General features: G+C 37.3%; 1 protein-coding gene across 1 annotated transcript in view; it reads right to left on the reverse strand.

Moving 5' to 3' along the window:
* Positions 1 to 21,516, reverse strand: part of thsd7ba (thrombospondin, type I, domain containing 7Ba) — a 201,750-nt gene that overhangs the window by 141,463 nt on the left and 38,771 nt on the right. Inside the window, exons 2-3 of the mRNA XM_016239556.1 lie at positions 18,476 to 18,805; positions 12,342 to 12,518 (exon numbers count right to left, since the gene is read on the reverse strand). Of these exons, the coding sequence (XP_016095042.1) occupies positions 12,342 to 12,501 (160 nt within the window). The 5' untranslated portion in view covers positions 12,502 to 12,518; positions 18,476 to 18,805. The remainder of the gene's footprint in view (positions 1 to 12,341; positions 12,519 to 18,475; positions 18,806 to 21,516) is intronic.

Consider the following 21,516-nt stretch of genomic DNA (forward strand, 5'->3'; position numbering starts at 1 on the left):
ACATCCCTTAGGTCTTTTACTTACCTTCCTTTGACCCGAGATTCTTCCTACCCCTACCCGCGGACGGAGGAGGAGCACGAGCAACGACACTAGCCTTCTGAGCCAGTCTCTGATCCTCAAACCGAGACGGGCTAGGACCCCTGGGTTGTTCGGGCTCAGACCTAGACTTCGTGAAGGCAGCTATCCCGGTCTTTCAGCAGGTCAGCCTGATATGCTTGGAGCATCCCCTTCGTGTGCAATGAAGCGACAGCCCGACCTGCTGCTGCTGCCCTGCTGCCATCCGAGCGAGATGTCAAGGAGGGGAGTCTTAGAGGACATCTCACCCATAGAGCGATAGCTGGCCAGCGTCTCTCTATAGGGGCATCTTCTCATAACCGCTTTCGCGCATCGCCTCGATGTTGGCATAACTCGTATGCTGGAATCAATGGATGCGTGAGGAAAAAACGACCTCTTCCATTCCTTTTCAATCTTTCTATGGAAAACAGGAAGAAAGGAAGGCTCACCTGAGCTGGAGGATTATGGCCAGAAAAATAACGTTCATCGAGATACTCGCAACATCACTTTCTTCACCCGCTTCACGGCAAGTAAACACCATGACGCAATCCATAATTTCCACAGTTGGTGTTTTTTCAATGTATGCTTCAGACACGGGTCACGACGAGGCATTCCCCATAGCGACCCCTAGAGGACGCAGTTCGAAGTTCCCATGAAAGGGAACTACAGTTAAGACCTCCAGAGGATCTACATGAGCTTAATCAATGTAATACAGATGAACACAAGCCCTTTTACCTCTAAAAACAATTCCAATTTAAACAGACTACAAAAAGCAAGCAGACTTAAAAAGTATTGGGAGAAAACATTTTTTTTTCCATGAGTTACATGAATTTCCATGCATTTTTAGAATGGAAAATATAAATGCATAATAATTCATTGCATATTTAATTAAATGTGGGGTCAGTAAGATCAAGGGCACATTAAATTGATCAAAAGTGACAGTAAAGACATAACATTACAAAAGTTTTTAATGTAAAAGCTGTTCTTTTGTAGCTTCATTTTCATATAATTTTATTAAAATATTATGTTTTTTACAAAAATATTAAGCAGCAAACCAGCATATTAGAAGGATTTCTGAAGGATCTTGTGACACTGAAGACAGGAGGAAGGACTGCTGAAAATTCAGCTTTGCCATCACAAATTTTTATTTTACATTATTTTTAATTATTCAAACAGACAACAGATACTTTAAATTATAACAACATTTCACAATATTACTGTTTTCACTGTATTTTTAATCAAATAAATGCAGCCTTGAGGAGTATAAGATACTTCTTTTATAAACATCATCATGTAGCGAATTTTAGCTCAACGACAGGAAATATGAATAATTAACCATAACTAGTTATAATTAACTATTCATATTTTAGATCCGCTGTAGATATTTAGCTGACCACTCAGGGTCAACTGTCTTGTCAATTCTAAGAACGTTAATTTCCTGGTTAAGGGAAATAACTTCTTACTGTACAATTCTACCAAGCTTGTAACGTAAATCTGCATGATTAGTGACTCCGGTTATGAGCAAACAATGAACACGTCAAGTGTGATACAAGTAAGGTTTTATTAACTACATAAACACTTAACCTAGTCTAACATACTACATAAACACATAAACTGGTCTAACATCCTACATACACACATAAACTGGTCTAACATACACATACACACACACACACACACACATACAGTTGGTATAGGAAAGGGTTAAAGTTTAACTCAGCACAGAAAGAGGCATAAAGAACGAATTTTATGGAACACTTTGCATATTCAGCAGATCTAAAACCTGAGGGAAAACGTCAGATTCTTAGCTCAAACACACCTTGTAAAAAGGTGTAACTGATACTTAATGCATCAATTAAAACGACTAAGTTTGATACTTGCGAGTCTGTCTGAAAAAGATTCCTGATGCAATCTTAAGGCCCAAGATCTTGCTGAAATTAGTTGATGAAAAGAACCAGTTTGAGTCAGAGAATCTTTGGTGAATGGAAAAGTCAAGGCCGAAAGGCCTGGCACAATCTTTGATATCCTGAAGCGTTGTCTCACATCTTCTTCTGCATCTGGCCGAACCACCGACTGGGCGGGTCACATGGAGTGTGGCCTTTTAAAGCCTGCAGAGATTCACACCTCTCAAGATGGGCTTGCCCAATGGGGAAGTCCGGAATCTCAAGTGGGAGTTCTGCGTTTTTATGGCCCTTTGTCTCTAAGCATGGTATTTTGCATATGTAATTCGCTGGAGTGTTGAGGCACAAATTAGTACCGATTCTTAGAACATCAATATGTTGCATAGGTATCAACATATAATATACACGCTTGTTTCGATCATAAGAAGGCGAATTCATAGATACTAGACATGAAATAGTTACTTATATGAATGAGTGGTTTATCGTAAGCATGAATAAAAATAGTCTATAATACAACAGATTAAATACAACACAGCAATAATATACACAATGGCCTGAAGAAAATGGGTGTTCATTCAAAGAAGGTTTTCCTATGAATTAATTAGTAGAAAAGTCAGTTTCTCCTGTGCATTTGTGCCTTTCTTATGAGGAAAATGAGGGAGTTTATCCCCTGCATTCCTTTTAGGCCATAAAACCAGTGATATCAGCATTGGTTACCATGGAACCAGAGGCCTGTTCTGCCTTTCTGAGGTGTTAGGTGCACTTCGGGGGAAGGGTCCATAGACCCTCGTAATTGGCCATTTGGTTAAGTGAGGGGGAGTTAGATATTATTTGTTAAATATAACAAAAAGTTGTGTGTCTGATTGGTCCAAATGCTACAGTAATATACTTTCTATTGTCCTGCATTAAAGGAATAAGAATTTATATAATTGAAGGGTCACGAAAATTGATGGGAGAATGCTCTTAAAAGATTAGTTTTAAGGAATAGGAAATTTAGCTCATCCTCATGTCATCCAAAATGTAAATGAGTTTGTTTCTTCATCGGATCAACTTAATATAAGTTTAAATATTTTAATGCAACATATTATAGCTTTTTTATTTTATGTTTAGCAGTAAAAAATAAATACAGGCTTTGTGAGATTCACCCATTAATACGATTCTCTCAAAGTAGACTAAACTCAAGAAATGGTACCTGAACAAATCTATCCAGCCCACGCAGGTCATTGCTCAATTAGTGGCAACAATATAAACTTTTGGAACAAAAATGTTGTGAAAGGGACACAATGCAATGCCCCATGACACATGCTACAAACTCCAGTCATTTCAACCTTAATAGCCACTGACCTCTATTTACCCACAATTCAACAGTACACTGATATTGGACATGCTGTTCTAGACCAAACATGCTTTCTGATAATAGAATGATCAGCTCTGTCAGGTCGAGCAAAGATTTTTCTCATACAGACCAGAGACGACAATCGCCCCTGAATTAAAAAACAACACCCAAGACCTACGAATCATGAATCATTCATACGAGCTCTCGCAGCATCCATCTAGCTAACAAAATATATATTGTGTGTTTGAGTGGTCCAGACGTTACAATCATAAAAATCGAACTGACCCTAAAAGTTAAATAATTATAATTATTTAATCATTTTTTATATCTCTGTATTCTATATTTACACTCATACTATATAGATGTGTTCGGGGATATAGGACAGACAAATAAAATTAGCACAGCATGTTCAAAACAATATCTAGATTTGAGAATCATTTGGATAAATGTGCTAAAAATCTCTGTGAAAGAAAGAATGTGGTAATTGGTGTGCATGTCACTTGCAGTGATTTACACTAGAGCTGATTGTAGTTGCGTTCTGAGAGGAGAGAATAAAGCTGCTGGCCACAAAGAAAGAGACCTGCAGCATTATTCTGCCTGTTCAAATGCCAGTCCATTTCTCAAAGAAAAATAACACAATGCCATTCTGTGCTGTACTTGGTATTTGTCAGAGGGAAATATTCAAAATGTCAATCTGCCATGTCTGACCAAAGGTTGTTTTTTTTTTCCTTTTCCTTTCACCTCTGAGATAACTCTGCAAACTGATAATCAAATACAACAACTACATTTGATAAACCTGGAATGAAATGACCTCATGTCAAAGAAAATTGGAAAACTGTTTGCAGCTTTTTTAATAAATCTTAATAGATTTATAACAGATCAAAAATAGCTATAAATGTCTTTAAGAAAATAAAATGCTCTGAGGCACAGCTCTAATTTGCGCCTACTAAGTTATGACTAAAGCATGAAGATATACATTTTTCTTTGCAGGAAATAAAAACATGAAAAATCCAGAACAAATTTGAGCCCCCAATGTGGTAATTGGTGTGCATGTCACTTGCAGTGATTTACACTAGAGCTGATTGTAGTTGCGTTCTGAGAGGAGAGAATAAAGCTGCTGGCCACAAAGAAAGAGACCTGCAGCATTATTCTGCCTGTTCAAATGCCAGTCCATTTCTCAAAGAAAAATAACACAATGCCATTCTGTGCTGTACTTGGTATTTGTCAGAGGGAAATATTCAAAATGTCAATCTGCCATGTCTGACCAAAGGTTGTTTTTTTTTTCCTTTTCCTTTCACCTCTGAGATAACTCTGCAAACTGATAATCAAATACAACAACTACATTTGATAAACCTGGAATGAAATGACCTCATGTCAAAGAAAATTGGAAAACTGTTTGCAGCTCAAAAATAGCTATAAATGTCTTTAAGAAAATAAAATGCTCTGAGGCACAGCTCTAATTTGCGCCTACTAAGTTATGACTAAAGCATGAAGATATACATTTTTCTTTGCAGGAAATAAAAACATGAAAAATCCAGAACAAATTTGAGCCCCTGTCTTGGAGATAAGCGTGTGGGAATGAGATGAGACATTTCCTAATAATGCAAATCCAGACCTCAAGAAAATCTGTTAACATCCATGAGGAGGCTATAACTGATATGCTAATAGACAGTGCACTGCCACGTGTGTTTAATTGCTTATTCTCGTTGTTGGAGAAATGTAGCCCAACTGGATGCTCTGTTATATATATATATATATATATATATATATATATAACATTACAATATAACATTTCTGTAATCTATATAACCTACCAACAAGTTTTTGAACAGTAAGATTTTTAATGTTTTATAAAGAAGTCTCTTCTGCTCATCAAGCCTGCATTTATTTGATACAAAGTACAGCAAAAGCAGTAATTTTGTGAAATATTTTTATTATTTAAAATAACTGCTTTCTATTTGAATATATTTTTTAATGATTGCTGTGATCAAAGCTGAATTTTCAGCATCATTACTCCAGTCTTCAGTGTCACATCCTTCAGAAATCATTCTAATATGCTGATTTGCTGCTCAAAAAACATTTTTTATTATTATTATGATGTTGAAAACAGCTGAGTAGAATTTTTTCAGGTTTCTTTGATGAATGGAAAGTCCAGAAGAGCCACATTTATCTGAAATAGAAATCTTTTGTAACATTATATACCATTCAAAAGCTTAGAGTCAGTATAGTTTTTATTTTTTGGAATTGTGATGATAAAGACATTTATAATGTTACAAAAGATTTCTATTTCAGATAAATGTGGCTCTTCTGGACTTTCCATTCATCAAAGAAACCTGAAAAAATTCTACTCAGCTGTTTTCAACATCATAATAATAATAAAAAATGTTTTTTGAGCAGCAAATCAGAATATCAAAATGATGCTATAGAGTAATGATGCTAAAAATTTAGCTTTGAAATCACAATAAATTACATTTTAAAATATAAAAAATAAAATATTTAAATAGAAAACAGTTATTTTAAATAGCCTAGTAAAACTATTTCAAAATGTTACTGTTTTGCTGTACTTTGGATCAAATAAATGCAGGCTTGGTGAACAGAAGAGACTTCTTTAAAAAACATTAAAAATCTTACTGTTCAGAAACTTTTGACTGGTAGTGTACTGGCAACTTAAATTTTTCTCTAATTTCTAGCTTTTAATTGGCTTAGAAATCAGATAACTGCTGGACAATAACCAATAATAATCATTTGTTTATATACTACAAACACTTTTCTATGACATAATAAGGCAGAATAGTTTCTATACTGTAATAAATGCTATGTCAATTAGCACTGCATTGTTCATATACTTTATTTATTACCTGGAGATGACATGACAAACATACATATATTGTCGCAATCGTATGTTTAATGTCTTCATGTTTCCAAACGTTTCTGTGTTTCTGTGAAAACAACTGTTTTCATACAGCGATAGCTGGACGCTTTTGTCCATATTAGGAATTTCCTCATATGACTTTCTGCGCGAGAGCGCCCCTCCGGCTTCGAGTATGAATGAAACATACACATAACATCAGATCATGCACAGACTATCCTGTCTCTTTGAATTTAAAACCCATTAATACTTATTATTGTAATTTTTTCAACATACTTTGTAATGGCTAACAAAGTTGTATGTCCCCCCTTGTAATGGCTTTTTTGGTTTCTCCCAGTGTCAGACTAATTATATCTACATCGGTCATTCATTCGTTTGATACCTGACACACTCTGAGGAAGGCTGAAGGCTGAAATGCATCAGTGTGCAGAGTTTTAGGCATTTTTAATGTTTATTGAGATGGCCAGAATGTGAATAAAGGCTTTTTAACTTTTTTGGACCAGAAGAAATGCCTAGGATTCTTCTTTTTCGTAATACTACATTCGTCATTGACGTGACTTATCAATGTCAGTTGCGTCCATCTTTTCAACATACTTTGTAATGGCTAACAAAGTTGTATGTCCCCCCTTGTAATGGCTTTTTTGGTTTCTCCCAGTGTCAGACTAATTATATCTACATCGGTCATTCATTCGTTTGATACCTGACACACTCTGAGGAAGGCTGAAGGCTGAAATGCATCAGTGTGCAGAGTTTTAGGCATTTTTAATGTTTATTAAGATAAAGGCTGAATAAAGGCTTTTTAACTTTTTTGGACCAGAAGAAATGCCTAGGATTCTTCTTTTTCGTAATACTACATTCGTCATTGACGTGACTTATCAATGTCAGTTGCGTCCATCGCTTTACTGCCATTTATATATCCTCTTCTGTGGCCTCATGGGATAGTAAAGTGTCCAAAGAAATACTATTTCCCACCGGAAGTAGTAGGTGATCTAGGTACTTTTTGCCCAATGTTTTAGGAATACTGTGAATTCGCACATACAACTCTCTTTACAATGGCTGCATCCGAAAGTTTCTGCTTTGCTGCCTTATCAGGCATTAGGTGTGTTTCAATTACACTTTTGCACAAAACTTTAGGTCTATATTTTATAAATGTTGATTCAAAAAAACTATGGCAAAATTACGGCATTTCCATTCACCCATGGTATGCGACTAAAACATAATTTGTTCCTCTGGCGATAAGTCATGCCGACAGATTTTGGTAGGTTTATGTATATTGCAGCCACTGCATTAGCCATTATTTTTTATTGAAGGATATGCAAGCATGTATTTTTAGAGAAGGAGCGTGGGGGGGGCTGCGATGCGGCAGGTATAAACACAAGCATTAACTATGACTAGAGTGCCCACGATCAGCCATGATGTGTCAGTCATCTTGTGACTTTTACGTACGCCAGGTGACTGTAAATGTGAAAAAAAAAAACGTTTCCATTGCAGTTTTGCCAAATATTCCTTTTCCGAGTTGCCTAAAAAACCACCTCATGCGAGTGTAAAATCTTTTTTGCGATATATGGGAGTTTTTGCGAAATTTACGTGTTTACATCGGATGTATTTTTACTTCTCAATTTCAATTTGTATAATCTGAAGGTAAATGGAAATGTAGCTAATGATTTTGCAGGCAGCGTTTGCCCACAAAGTTACCTGTCAAAACTGACTTCAGACAGACTTCTTAGGCAACATAACGGTTTAATGATTTACAACAAAATAGAGAGAGCTTTGGTGATAACTGAGGAAAAATTTAAGTACTACAATAGTAATTTCTTGCTAGTAATGACATCCAAAATGGAAAAAGTTGGTCAAAAACATACATTTATACACAAACTAACCACCAACTGCAACGGAATTGAATGCACGGGGGATATCAAAGGCAGCAAATTATATATCTATGCTGCCTTCAAAAATGTATCATATAAAGGCATCTCAGGAGACAGGAAGTGAAGCTAACATTGGATTCGGACATGCCTTAATGCCTTCCTACCTAGAAATGCATCATTCAAAGGCAGCATTTTTAGCTTTTGGACAAAGCCATGCTGTTTTTCACCTACTATATACTGTAGTAGGGATCTCCATTATGTGGTTAGCTACATCCATCCTGTATAGAGCCCATGTTGTAGGGTTGATTCCCAGGGAATGCATAAACTTAAAAATATGTATACATGAATGCAATGCTAGTCACTTGAGATAAAATCATCTGCCAAATGTATACATTTAAATGTAGCGGAATTCACTGATTTGCAAAGGGCACAATTCTATTGTCTGGAAAATATTTTAATGTAAAATTACCACAAAGTGAGCATTCATTAAAACAGACCATCTGGACTTTCACTAAGAGGAAAATGAAAAAAAACAAAACAATATTTAGACAATTAATGAAGCATTTGCACAGCATTTTCTTCTTCTGTCTATATAATAGTACGCTGATGAATGGTACACTCAGTTCTCAAGCATACAGTATGTGAGAGCTAGAAACTAAAACATTATTTTACTATTAAAAAAAACTATTCAAATGCACAAATAACTCAAAAATAAGTTCAAATATGCTTAAAAAAGCTCAGATAACAGCATACGCTGCATTGCTCTTCATCCACTATTTTCGCAAACAAAACCTGATACAATCGCCTTCATTTCTCCTAAAGCATTACAAGGAAAAAGTCATTCTGGAAACCGGTTAATACACAATATTCTTACTGTGCATGAGGGTTGACAATGCTAACTACACCTGCTATTTTGTAAAGCTTGTTAAAAGCCCATTCAGATAGCTCAATGTGAAATAATACTCACATTTTCAGCAGGCTCCTTTGATTTCAGATGAAAATCACATGCAGAAACCCTGCATATATTCAAATCACTGATGACTCTCATTCTCCCTCTCTTCAGGCAGTCACTGGTGAAAAATGGAGCAGAAGGGATTGTTCCTCACAGGCCCTAATGAGAGTGCTTTGTTTAAGGAGCTAAATGATCATCCCATTACCCACAGCCTTGGGTACCCCCCGTTTCTCAGACAGTGATGAAGGTCAAGCCTAAAGCACACATCAGCTCTCCATAACGTGAAGAGTCCCACTGTTCTGCCAACTCTGAGAAAGCGGTTTCACCTATAACAGTTGAACACTCATTTGAACTCAGCTCTGCCTGTGGTTAAATGCCTAGAAGAATTATAGGACACCAATCACCACAAGTGTAGAGTCATACAAACCGACAAAGAGGCAATTAAATGTTTTCCAGACTTTGAAATTTACAGAGATGCTGACTAGCTGATGACTGGTGCTAGAAATGTAGTCAACAACCACAGCCAGCACCTCAGAAAGTAACCATCACTACAATCTAATAATTCAAACTCAGCTAAGTGGAACTGAGTTGACTTTATATTCAAGTCATTAATAATTGACACCAGCAATCTCTCATGCTCTATAAGGCATTGCTAATTGGTCCAACCATATGATAATCTGTTCTATAAAAATTTGATGTCAATCCTAACAGCCATTGACATATCAGATGCACGTACAATGCCTGTCGTCAGTCATACTCGCACCAAAAAGCGTTAAAAAGTATTCAGCGATGTGATTTCTCATTTTTCCAAGCGATATATATCAGCCGTCACTGCTCGGTAGAGATATCACAGCCTTGCTCACAATGATCTGATTAGATTCTTTCTGCGTACAGGCTTTTTCAAGTGTAGTTCATCAATCTCTTTATCTTTTGAGTAGTACCATCGTCACACTGAGGGGAAGCACATGAAAGCGCTGATCATAAAGCCAATGAGGCCTTTGTGTACAAAAAAGGTTGAAACCACACTCACAGGGACAGAGAAAACATCTGAGGCAGTGAGTTTAAATTCATTACTTCATTTTCCACACTGCTGATCTGAGAGCGATGCACTGCGTTCGTTACTCTAAGGGCTTTTTGCTTCATTCTGCGGGTCTGCTTCTTGGAGGCAAAGCTAGGACAACAATCAGGCTCAAATTGAATCACCTTTGGGTGTTTTAAATCATTTATGGAATGCAAATGACTTCACGTTTCATTCATCAAATATTTTGAAGTCAACAGCTGCAGAAAGTCGTGTGCGCAGAGGGTAAAAGTCCTTATCTGGAATCAATCACTGCAGCAAGGGGAAAAATCAGACCTGTTCTGACAGAAGCAGAGATTAAGGGTCGGAATCAGATTTTCTTGTTTGTGAAACTGAGCACAACATGTAGAAAATCCTGCCTTACTTCAGAATGCCTTGGCAAAGCCCATAAATCTCGAGCTAGGCATAACGGTACGTAATTACTCCAGCTTTGAGGACTTGGAATAGATTACTATATACATCATTATATGTGATTACCTTCTCTGCAGTAGGGCCTGTCATTGTTCGGCAAGAGATGGATAATCTTTCTCAGAGCATATATTATGCTAACAGACCCACATCCACACAGGATCCCTTGATCAAACTCGGCAGAGTTTTTCATTCCAGCGTAAGATGTCAGTGTCGTTGTGATGTTGGGAGGTGTGTGAATGAGGGATTCTCAGTGGGGGAAAAAAGAAACAGATGAAAGATTGTTTTCCACAAAGACACAAGCAGACAGAGTGCAGAGTCAATACAATGCAATTAAAGGGATATTTCACCCAAAAGTGAAATTTATTCACCTCCATGTTATTCCAAATCAGTTATGAAAGTTCCTTTCATCAGTTTGACACAAAAGTAGAAATTTAGCAGAATGACCACACTGCTTAAAATTAAAGTGAAGGGAATCAAGAACAGCTGTGGTGTCCTTTCACTTTCATTGTACAGAAAAGACAACCCAGGGTCATTTATGCCAAATTAAATTAAGTTTTATTTATTTTTTTCAAATTAAATTAAGTTGCTTCTTGCTTTTAAAGTGAAATGTGCAGTGAGTGGCACTTTCAGCTTTATCTGAAACAGATGAAAGGGTCACACTTTTTTTTAAGGTCCAATTCTCCCTATTAACAAACCACTAACTACGACTTTTTCCTCCATAATCTCCTAATTTTCTGCTTATTAATAGTTAGTAAGGTAGTTGTTAAGTTGAGGTATTGGGTAGGATTAGGGATATAGAATATGGTCATGCAGAATATATGCTTTATAAGTACTAATAAACAGCCAATTTGTTAATAATAGGCTTGCTAATAAGCTAAAAGTGTTACAGATGAACGCAAATCTTACAAAGTTACATTACATTAGTATATAAGAGTTGTATTATGTTAGTATATAAAATGCCTGGCGGGTGGCACTAAAACGTTCATGATCTATCATACTTCAAAAAATAATGTAGCACCTATACTAAACCCTACTCTAAACCTAACCAATAGTGTTAACAAAAGCAAACATGAGGTAAAACACATTTGTTAAAGCAACCATGCCATTTTAGCTTGCTTCTACAAGTCTTTCAGCTTTATAACGTGAATTGTGTTTCACGGGATTCGAACACAAGTGCTTCACATCACAAGAGCAACGCTGTATCAGGTGAGCTACTGAGCAAGTTTACTATGCCAGAAAAGCCATACATAATTGATTATGTGATGCAAATGTAAAAATGTATTAGTTTTGGTAAAAGCGTTTTGAGGTCATAACAGTATTATGCAATAAAATGCACGAAAATAAGTCTTTATTAATCAGTAACCTGCCACTCTAATTATAATTTGTATGAAAAGGAATACAAGTTGTTGGTTTTACTGCCACTAGTGTTCACTGCAGCTGAAAACTGCAACGAATTGCAGCGCGTTTTTTTCAATGACCCCTGCTCTTGAAAAGAGCAGCCTGGAAATTCTGTGAAACCTTTCCTTTTGTGCTCCATGCAATGGGTTTAGAACAACAACAAAAAAGATGAGTAAATGAAAACAGAGCACATTAACTGCTAGGCCACATCTCAGACAGCAAAGTAATAATTAAGCATGAGAAGGAAGAAAGCAGCATGAAATGTTGAAACGGCACGGAGGAATTTGTTACGCTAGTTCCTGATAAACACCATATTGCTTGGAGCTAGAGTGAGATAAAATCCTGAATGGACGGATGGATGGATGCGGTGTAATGCTAACAGGAGGGAGAAACATCAAAGCGGAGCCATTAAAAAGAGATCTATCGTAGAAATCTCCATATCACAGGAATAGACATCATAGTCAACGCACTTACCCGTTTTCCACACATAGTGTCTGTCCTTTGGAAATTCCAGGTCCGACCTCACTTGCATTCCAATTAGAGACATAGAGAGCAGCAGGTAGTTCCCAACACGCCATGTCCAGCCCGTTACACCTGAGTCATCTTTTAGAATCATAGTCCAGCCCATTGACATCCTGTCCACTTTTAGTCCTGCAAAAACAAAAAACAAAAGCAAACAATGGTGATTATGCTCTCTCTCACCTGTTAGGGAGCGAATACACCAGCCAAGTGTGATAAACAACTCTAGGGAATCATTATATTAATCACCGGCATGCGTTTGACTAGTCATTTAATCCTCGAGGACGAGAAGTCGAGCACACGCTATTCACGATCACTGAACGATCAGGATCATTCTGTTTTAAAGCTGCACGCATTGATGCGGTAACTACCACGGTAAACACAGGCAGAGCACTGGGTCTTTCAGCCCTGAAGTAATTGAGGGTATTAACACCTTTTTATTGCAACTCATTTAATTCTGTCCCCCACCGCTGTAATTCATATCCTTGGGGTGAAGGATTAGTTCTGAAATCACTGACTTTCCAAGCATGTTGAGAGGGAATTTCAATGCATATCTGATTTACAATGAACATTTCAAGATAGCAGTTGTACGCTATTGTATTTGTACTATTCACTTTTTAAAGCAGCTGATCTTGAACTATGAACATTTTTTACCGTATCTGTGTGCACGCTAGCTTTGTTTTATGTCACACACTGACTGATGGAAATCTGCACACTATTCAAATGGCAAATATGCAATGGACCGGATCCACGTTATGCCTCTCACATGTAATAAACTTCTCCATTGACAACCGAAATGGGAAAGTAACTCATTTAAACAGCTCGGCAGCACAAACCAAGGTTATTCATTCGCGCCAGTCCTGCGGCGAGAAATGGGGATCTCTATATTTTATAGCATCATTGTTTCATATATGGGACAGCTCTGCATAGACCCGTGTATTACAGTATTATCTGAATTAAAATTGATAGATTTTTCTCTTATGGAGACGCCATACAATGCATTACCTGCGGACGATCTGTTCGAGGTGGCTAAACAGAATCGGTGTATTGATGGATGAATTGCTATCAGACTAAAATATGTGTTTGGAACGTGGAATTATTCTGATGTGATTTCTCAGGGAAAGCCTGCAGCTCCCAATTGGTTTTTGGTTGATTTCATTTTGGAAAATTAGATTTTTATTTCATTGCTTCAGCAGTGTTGCAGGAAAATCTGATTTGAGAGGAATATGGTGAGAGGCCTTGACAAAGTGAAAAAAGATCTCTTATCCTTTAACAGCTCCCACAAGTAAATGTCTTGATAGAATTAGGTATTTTCAAAAGGGTATACACAGATATCCTCTTAAAGAGGCTAGAGCTGGTTGCTTGGGACGTTGGAGCTTGGCCCGTTCAATCTTTGGTAGCATATTTCAGTTTAACGTTTCTAAGTGAATAAATAAGTGATGTTGACCTGTAGGTCAGCTTTCATTCAGACACTCAACACCTGTCTCTCAAAACCTGCTAAAAAATTCCCTCAGAGGCTAAGTAGAACTTGTCTCAAAATAATGTCTGAACTAATATTAATTAGATAAGCTGTACTTCAGCAAAACAATGCAATACCGAAAAACAGAATACTGAAGAAACATGAACAAATACGTTCTTAAAAAATTGTCAAATTACCAATTATTGAAACCGATTAACTATAATCTCCAAGAAATATGGTTGGTGTTCACTTGTGGAAATGACATTTTGTATAACTGTGTACTACTACGGTTCAAAAGTTTGGGCTTGGTAAGATTTGTAAATGTTTGTCAAGGAAGTCTCTTATAGTTAACCAAGAATGCGTGTATTTGATCAAAACACAGGAAAAGGAAAGGAAAGGAAAGGAAAGGAAAGGAAAGGAAAGGAAAGGAAAGGAAAGGACTTGTGGCCAAGTATGGTGACCCATACTCGGAATTTGTGCTCTGCATTTCACCCATCCAAGTACACACACACAGCAACGCTGTGGCGCCCGGGGAAAAAACTGTAATATTGTGAAATGCAATTACAATTTTAAATAATAATTTATTTCCTGTGATGGCAAAGCAGCATTTTCAACAGTAATTACTATGGTCTTCAACGTCATGATTCATTAGAAATCTTATGCTCATTTGGTGCTCAAGAAACATTTCTTATATATAATTATCAATGCCGTAAACAGCTGTACTGCTCAATATTTTTGTGGAAACTGTGATGTATATATTTTTTCAGGATTCTTTGATGAATAGAACGTTCAAAAGAACAGAATTGATTTAAAATAGAAATGTGATGTGTCCTTTAAGGTTAAAATTATTAAAATATATTAACGTATTAATTATAAAGTAAATACAGTATCAATTATAAAGTATTCACCTTTTAAAAAAACTTACTGACCCCAAATTACGTTTGTATTTTGAATATGTATTTTAAATTCAAATTTGATTCAGGTGCGTCCAATTGGCTTGTGTTCGACAAGCCGAGCAAACCTTTGAACACCACCTGTCATTTCCGCCTGCCTTATTTGTCCATAAAAATCACGGAAGCACACAACTTGATAATAAGCCTCTACCTGCACTGCATTAGCAAGCTGGCATTAACAAAAGGAAGGGAAAAAGGTATTTTAAAGGTGAACTTAGTACCTTTTCCCTCATTAAAAAGTTTTACTCTTAAAAATAAAAATAAATAAATTTTTGCACATGAAGTAGCCAAATATATCAGTAGCTCAATAAATGTATTTTACATGGAGAGGGGTGGCCAAGTTGAGATCACACGACAAGCTGAATGCTACACACTTTATCTCATTGACCTCCATTATTGCACATTCGTATACAGAATGATTTAATCATGACTGACCTCTGCTAATAGTATTGCTAGTAAAAAAAAACACATTTGTGTAACACTGAATCCAGGCCACTAGTTGTTGCTTAAAGCAAGTTGTTTTGAGCTAAACACCTGAATCGTAAAAACCATGTGACTAAATACTAAAATGTATTTATTTTAAGCAAAGGCAAACTAAACTAAACTAACTGAACAAATAATTTTTAGTAGAAGCTAGTTGAATTTTTTGTGTGAACTGAACAAAAATACTCTAAACATGTCGCTAGCAAAAGTTGTTTTGTTTACCTTACTTAGATACTCAAGTATTTGTTCACAACATATCCACATGTTCTCCCAACTTTTCAAATTGAGTCATCTGAACAAACAATTTTGCATGGAATAATATTACACAATTTCCCAGCATGCATTGCAGCTTGAAAACATTTGATGTTAATTATTATTAAAATATTATCATTGTTTTAAATTTTACTGGCTTAATTTATGCTGTTGCTGCTGTTGTCACTGTCAGTTAGCTGTCATGTGGATCAGAGTTAAAATTTTAACTGATTTAAAGGGGTCATATGATGCAATTTAAATTTTTCCTTTCTCTTTGGAGTGTTACAAGCTCTTGGTGCATAAAGAAGATCTGTAAAGTTGCAAAGACTAAAGACTTAAATCCAAAGAGATATTCTTTAAAAAAAGTTAAGAGTCAACCACGCCTACCTAAAACGGCTCGTTCTAACATGCCCCCACGTCTACGTCACGATGTGGGAAGATTTGCATAACGCCACCCAAATGTTCATGCAAAGAAAGAAAGCGTAACTTTTATTCTCGCTGTAGTATTGTTGCTGCCGCCATGTCGTGAAGGCGCTGTGTGTTTCGTTGTGAAAGCGAAACTACTTTGTTTGGTCTTCCAAAAGAGGACGATATCTGCTTCGTCATGCCTAGAGCTGATCCGTGCTGGTCGCTGAGGAAATACATCAACTTCACGCTGTGGATCGCCGGATCGGCTTTCACCGTGGACGAAGCGAAGTCCAGCCCGGGGTCGTCACATGTGGTTGCCGCAAGCCTGCCGGCTGCTCCTTCGTCGAATCCGCCGGCCGCGCCATTCTCAAGCCCGCCCGCCACCGCTCACTCAAGCTGGCCTCCACTCACTCTAGGCCTCTGGCCTTCGCGCACTCTAGCCCCCAGCCGCCACTCACTCTAGCCTGCCGTGTGTTTCGTTGTGAAAGTGAAACTACTTTGTTTGGTCTTCCAAAAGAGGACACGACTAGAAATCAGTGGTTAAGTTCATGTCTACATCACTGTGTGGGAAGATTTGCATAACACCGCCCAAATGTTTACACAAAGAAAGAAGGCATAACTTTTATTATCGCTGTAGTATTGTTGTCGTGGAGACGCTGTGTGTTTCAAAATATGGTAAGAGGTGTAACATTTCACATGTCACACGCTTGAGATTTTCGGCCAATCACAACTCACTGGACAGCTGGCCAATCAGAGCACACCGCGCTTTTCAGACTGATGAGCTTTGTAAAAATCGACGCGTTTCAGAAAGGCGGGGCATAGAGGAGAAACATTAATGTACAGTATGTGGAAAATAATGTTGTTGTTTTTTTTACTTAAACCGCATAAACACATTTCATTACACCAAATACACAAAATAATGTTATTTTTAGCAACATCATATGACCCCTTTAAATTTGTTGATCCTCACCATGGTTGAGATCGTGTGCTGAGGTACTGTATATGTGCATCTCATTACAACTTGTTTAATACATTTGTCTATCAGCATAAATGTTTTAATTTAGTTATAAGAGGCAAATATTACACATATTATGTAGAAGGCTTTGAAAAAAAATCTAAATCTAAAAGAAAGAGGATTGTTAAAAAGATTAGCATTGCTAAATTTAAAAAAAAATCTTTGGTTACTCTCATGGATCTTTTAACACATTCAAGGTCCAGAAAAGTACCAAGTCTGCAGGGCATTGGCCCTCCAGGATCTAGTTAGGAGACCCCTGTCCTACAGAGTTGTTACTTTGCACATGCTTTTTGATCATTACAAATAATAATGTAAAATGATTTTCTTAGAATAGGAGATATGCTGTCTCTCGCATCACATACATTATCAATATTTAAGTATGTGGTCTTGAAGAGGATCCTTTTTTTCTCTCATTTGGACTCGGTCTTGACTTGGACTCGAAACTTTTGGACTTGGACTTGACTTGGACTCGAACCTCTTTGGACTCGGTCTTGACTCGGTCTCGACTAGTCCTGGTCTTGGACTTGTCTTGGACTCGACAAAGCTGGACTTGACTACAGCTCTACTTGGTACTTTTCTGGACCTTGAACGTGGTAGATACCTAGCTGCCTATGGGAGGGTCAGAGAGACCTCAGATTTCATCAAAAATATCTTAAATTGTGTTCCGAAGATTAACGAAGGTCTTACGGGTTTCGAACAACAATTAATGACAGAATTTTCATTTTTGGGTGAACTAACCCTTTAACAAGTTGAGTGAGTTAGGTCTGAATTTTTAAAAGCTATTACTCCAGTCTTCAATGTCACATGATCCTTTAGAAATCATTATAATATGCTAATTTTAAAAACTGTAATTATTCTAAACTTTTTGACTGGTAGTGTATATCAGATCATTCAGGTTAATATTTGTTACAAATTCAAAAATTTTCCCAAGTGAAACTTTTTTTAAAAGAAAATTTTCCCAAGTGAAACTTTTTTAAATAGAATCCATTAATGAAATTTCTGAATAAAATTGATTCCTTTAAAAGCAGTCCAGTACAATATGACCCATACACAAATGGCACTATTACTGATCAGCTGAGGGCAACACAAAAACTGCGCACAGTCACAGGGTCATGCTAACCTGCCAAACCCTGACCCCTAAACAGCACTACAGTACTGTATACGGGTTAAAAGCTTTATTATATTGATAAAATCCTCAGTTGTACTGTTAAAGTGCTTTTTAAAATACTGATCATACTTTACACAATGAGAAACCTTTGCTGAGCCACCTTGTCAGACCGGTCTTATAATTAAATGAATAGATGTCTCCTCTAACTGACATGCAGTGAGCACGGGGACCCAAAATGGCAGCTATTTCTCTTCATTAGTTCTAGTTGCACAGGGAAAGGAGCAAGCGCAGCTTGGCAGAGACCTCTCACGTAACACTGTACTTCCACCTATTACAGACTCCAAGACGGTCGAGCCCAGGCTGGGGAATTGGGCTAGCGGGCAATTAGAGCGAGGAAACGGTGGTATCTACCTGAAAGGGAAGGTTGGGACTCATCACTTTAGCTGTGGCAGTGAGGTGAACAGCTGGATGGCTGAGGCCCGCTGAAGCCGCTGGCAGCTGAATGCTCCTCAGAAGCTCTCTGTGACACGGGGACAGCAGATAAACACGGCCTTTCCTCCTCCCCCTGATGCATCATCTGCCAGCTAATCCTCAGTGGCTCCCCCTCGGGAAGATCAGAGCGTGAAAGATGTGTCTGTCACACCATCACCGACCGTGAGAACAGATAACCCTTTGGCGATTGCTGGATGAAGTATCCACTGCCGGAAATTCCTCCCAGGAAATGTCCTGAAGCCAGCAGGGCTGCAAAAGGGGTGAGAGAAAGAGAGGGTTTTAGGTTGGACAAACAAAACAGAAATAGTTGAAAACCTGCCCTGAGACAATAGCACATACTTTATAGATGAGACCTGGAGTAGTCAGAGGAATTTGGTTTAGTTTTGTTCTAAAACCTAGTGAGCTGCCTCGCTGCCTCCTCCAAAATATCATGAAACCTCATAAATGATCAATCTAGAAACTGCTCTCAGATGTCACAGAAATAGCACTCAGCACAGGAGACTCCGCTTCACAGCTTCAGAGTTTAGCATAGAGTTTAGTTTCATATTTTTCAGCAAGAATGCATTAAATTGTTCAAAAGTGATAATAAAGACATTCCCAACATTAAAGATTTATATTAATAAAAGTATTAGAAAAATATCACTGTTTGCAAAAAAAAATATATATATATATATATATTAAGCAGTACAACTGTTTTCAACATTAGTAATAAAAAAAATTTCCTGAGCATGAAATCAACATATTAGAATGATTTCTGCATGATCATGTGACACTGACTGACTGAAGTAATGAAAATTCAGCTTTGCATTACAGAAATAAATTAAATTTTTAAATATCAAATAGAAAACAGTTACTTTGCAATTGTAATATTTCACAATATAGCAGTGCATTTACCGTATTTTTGACCAAATGAATGCAGCCTTGGCGAGCAGACTTGACTTCTTTCAAAAATGTATTTTAAAAATGTTACAGACACAAACATTTGAATGGTATAAATTCACTGAAAACAAGTTTTGCTTCACATTTTGACTAGATTTTTACTAGAAAAGACAAAAGTGTCCAATAGCACTTCACATTAAGACTAACCAATGAAAAGTCTTAAACGTTTTGGAGCTCTGATATCAAACTTATTATGATATCTCATGGGCTTTAGATGCTAAGGGTCTATAGCCGATAGCATCTTATATCATTGTCTCATTTCACAAGTTTCAGTCAGCACTGTGGGATTACTGTGGCACTTTATCAGCTGTCATCCACTATCAAGAGACACTAAAAACAGTAAAGAGACAGAGTTCTGCTGCTTCTGTTCTCTCCTCATGGTTGGCATTCAATGATTACCTGTCAACACTGCATGCTGGACTGGCTAGCTCATCCTGCTGATTCTTTCATTCTATTAACACCCCATGCCCTCCTTCCATCTCTCTTCTCTCTAGCCCACTACCATATATTGACTTCCAATGCTACGCTCTACCTCCCTCCGTCAACTCTGACCTCTGTCTTATTTCCCAGGGTTTTTAAGTGCCCACTATGGTGTCCAAAATGGCTTTCCCAAACCTTAAGCATGTGGCACGTTTCAGTCAGAGCAAAAATAAAAAATTCAGAAGGGACTGTACCACAAAGGACGAACCTGATCAATTCATTCATATGATTTCAGTCATACTCCAGTGGTGAGGAGGAAGCATATAGGGATCAGTCTGGGAAAAATGCTACCCATAAAACTCTCAATGGAGAGTGGCAGGTTCAAAATTCTGTTGACTCCATCTTGGATTATTAATGCGCTGAAGATTTTATTTTCAACAAGCTCTCCAATTCCCAATCTCATCTTTTATTTGGGATAAGAATGTTCTGGAAGCTTGGAGTTTTAAATGGGAAGATCTTGGCTGTTCACTTCATTTTGCAGGTCCCATAATTTCTCATTTCAGTCTATGCCATTATTTAATGCAAACATATGAGATGCATTATATGCAATACGAGAATTGGATGAGTGACATAATGGAATGACTGATATGAGGGTGAAAGTGGATGTTATTAAACAGAGTTCCTCTGTTGGAGAAGGTGGAGTAGTAGCCAGAGTTTAGGGCTCGTAACTGGAATGATGCTGGTTCAATCCCTGCAAGCAGCAAGGTAGAGCTGTAGTCAAGTCCAGCTTTGTCGAGTCCAAGACAAGTCCAAGACCAGGACTAGTCAAGACCGAGTCCAAAGAGGTTCGAGTCCAAGTCAAGTCCAAGTCCAAAAGTTTCGAGTCCAAGTCAAGACCGAGTCCAAATGAGAGAAAAAAAAGGATCCTCTTCAAGACCACATACTTAACTATTGATAATGTATGTGATGCGAGAGACAGCATATCTCCTATTCTAAGAAAATCATTTTACATTATTATTTGTAATGATCAAAAAGCATGTGCAAAGTAACAACTCTGTAGGACAGGGGTCTTCTAACTAGATCCTGGAGGGCCAATGCCCTGCAGAGTTTAGCTCCAACTGGCCTTAACACACCTATCCTATTATAGCAGACATATCCACTGATTTGCATTGATTTTGCCTTTCTAATAGTCCTGCACGATATGAGGAAATTCTGCTATGTGTGATAACAGTGGAGTTTTTTATTTTTTTTTGCAATGATGATTACTTGTGATAAATAAATGAATAATTAACTCTGCATATTAGGGCCAACAAATAAAACAAAATATATATTTTTTGTTTTTACAGCGGTGAGCATTACAACCAATAACATACGATTCCATTGAGTTTATTAATGCAATGGCTAATCAAAGGCATAATCATCGCTGAAAGAACAAACAATTAACAATTTATTTATTACACTATTTATTTTTGTCTTTGTTAACATTATTTAATAAAAATACAGTTGTTCATTCATTGTTTGTTCATGTTAGCTCACAGTGCATTAATGTTAACAAACACAATCAACTTGTGATTTTAATAAGACATTAGTACATGCTGAAA

The sequence above is a fragment of the Sinocyclocheilus grahami genome, unplaced genomic scaffold (genome assembly GCF_001515645.1).
Source record: "Sinocyclocheilus grahami isolate Dianchi unplaced genomic scaffold, SAMN03320097.WGS_v1.1 scaffold568.1, whole genome shotgun sequence".
NCBI classification, from domain to species: domain Eukaryota; kingdom Metazoa; phylum Chordata; class Actinopteri; order Cypriniformes; family Cyprinidae; genus Sinocyclocheilus; species Sinocyclocheilus grahami.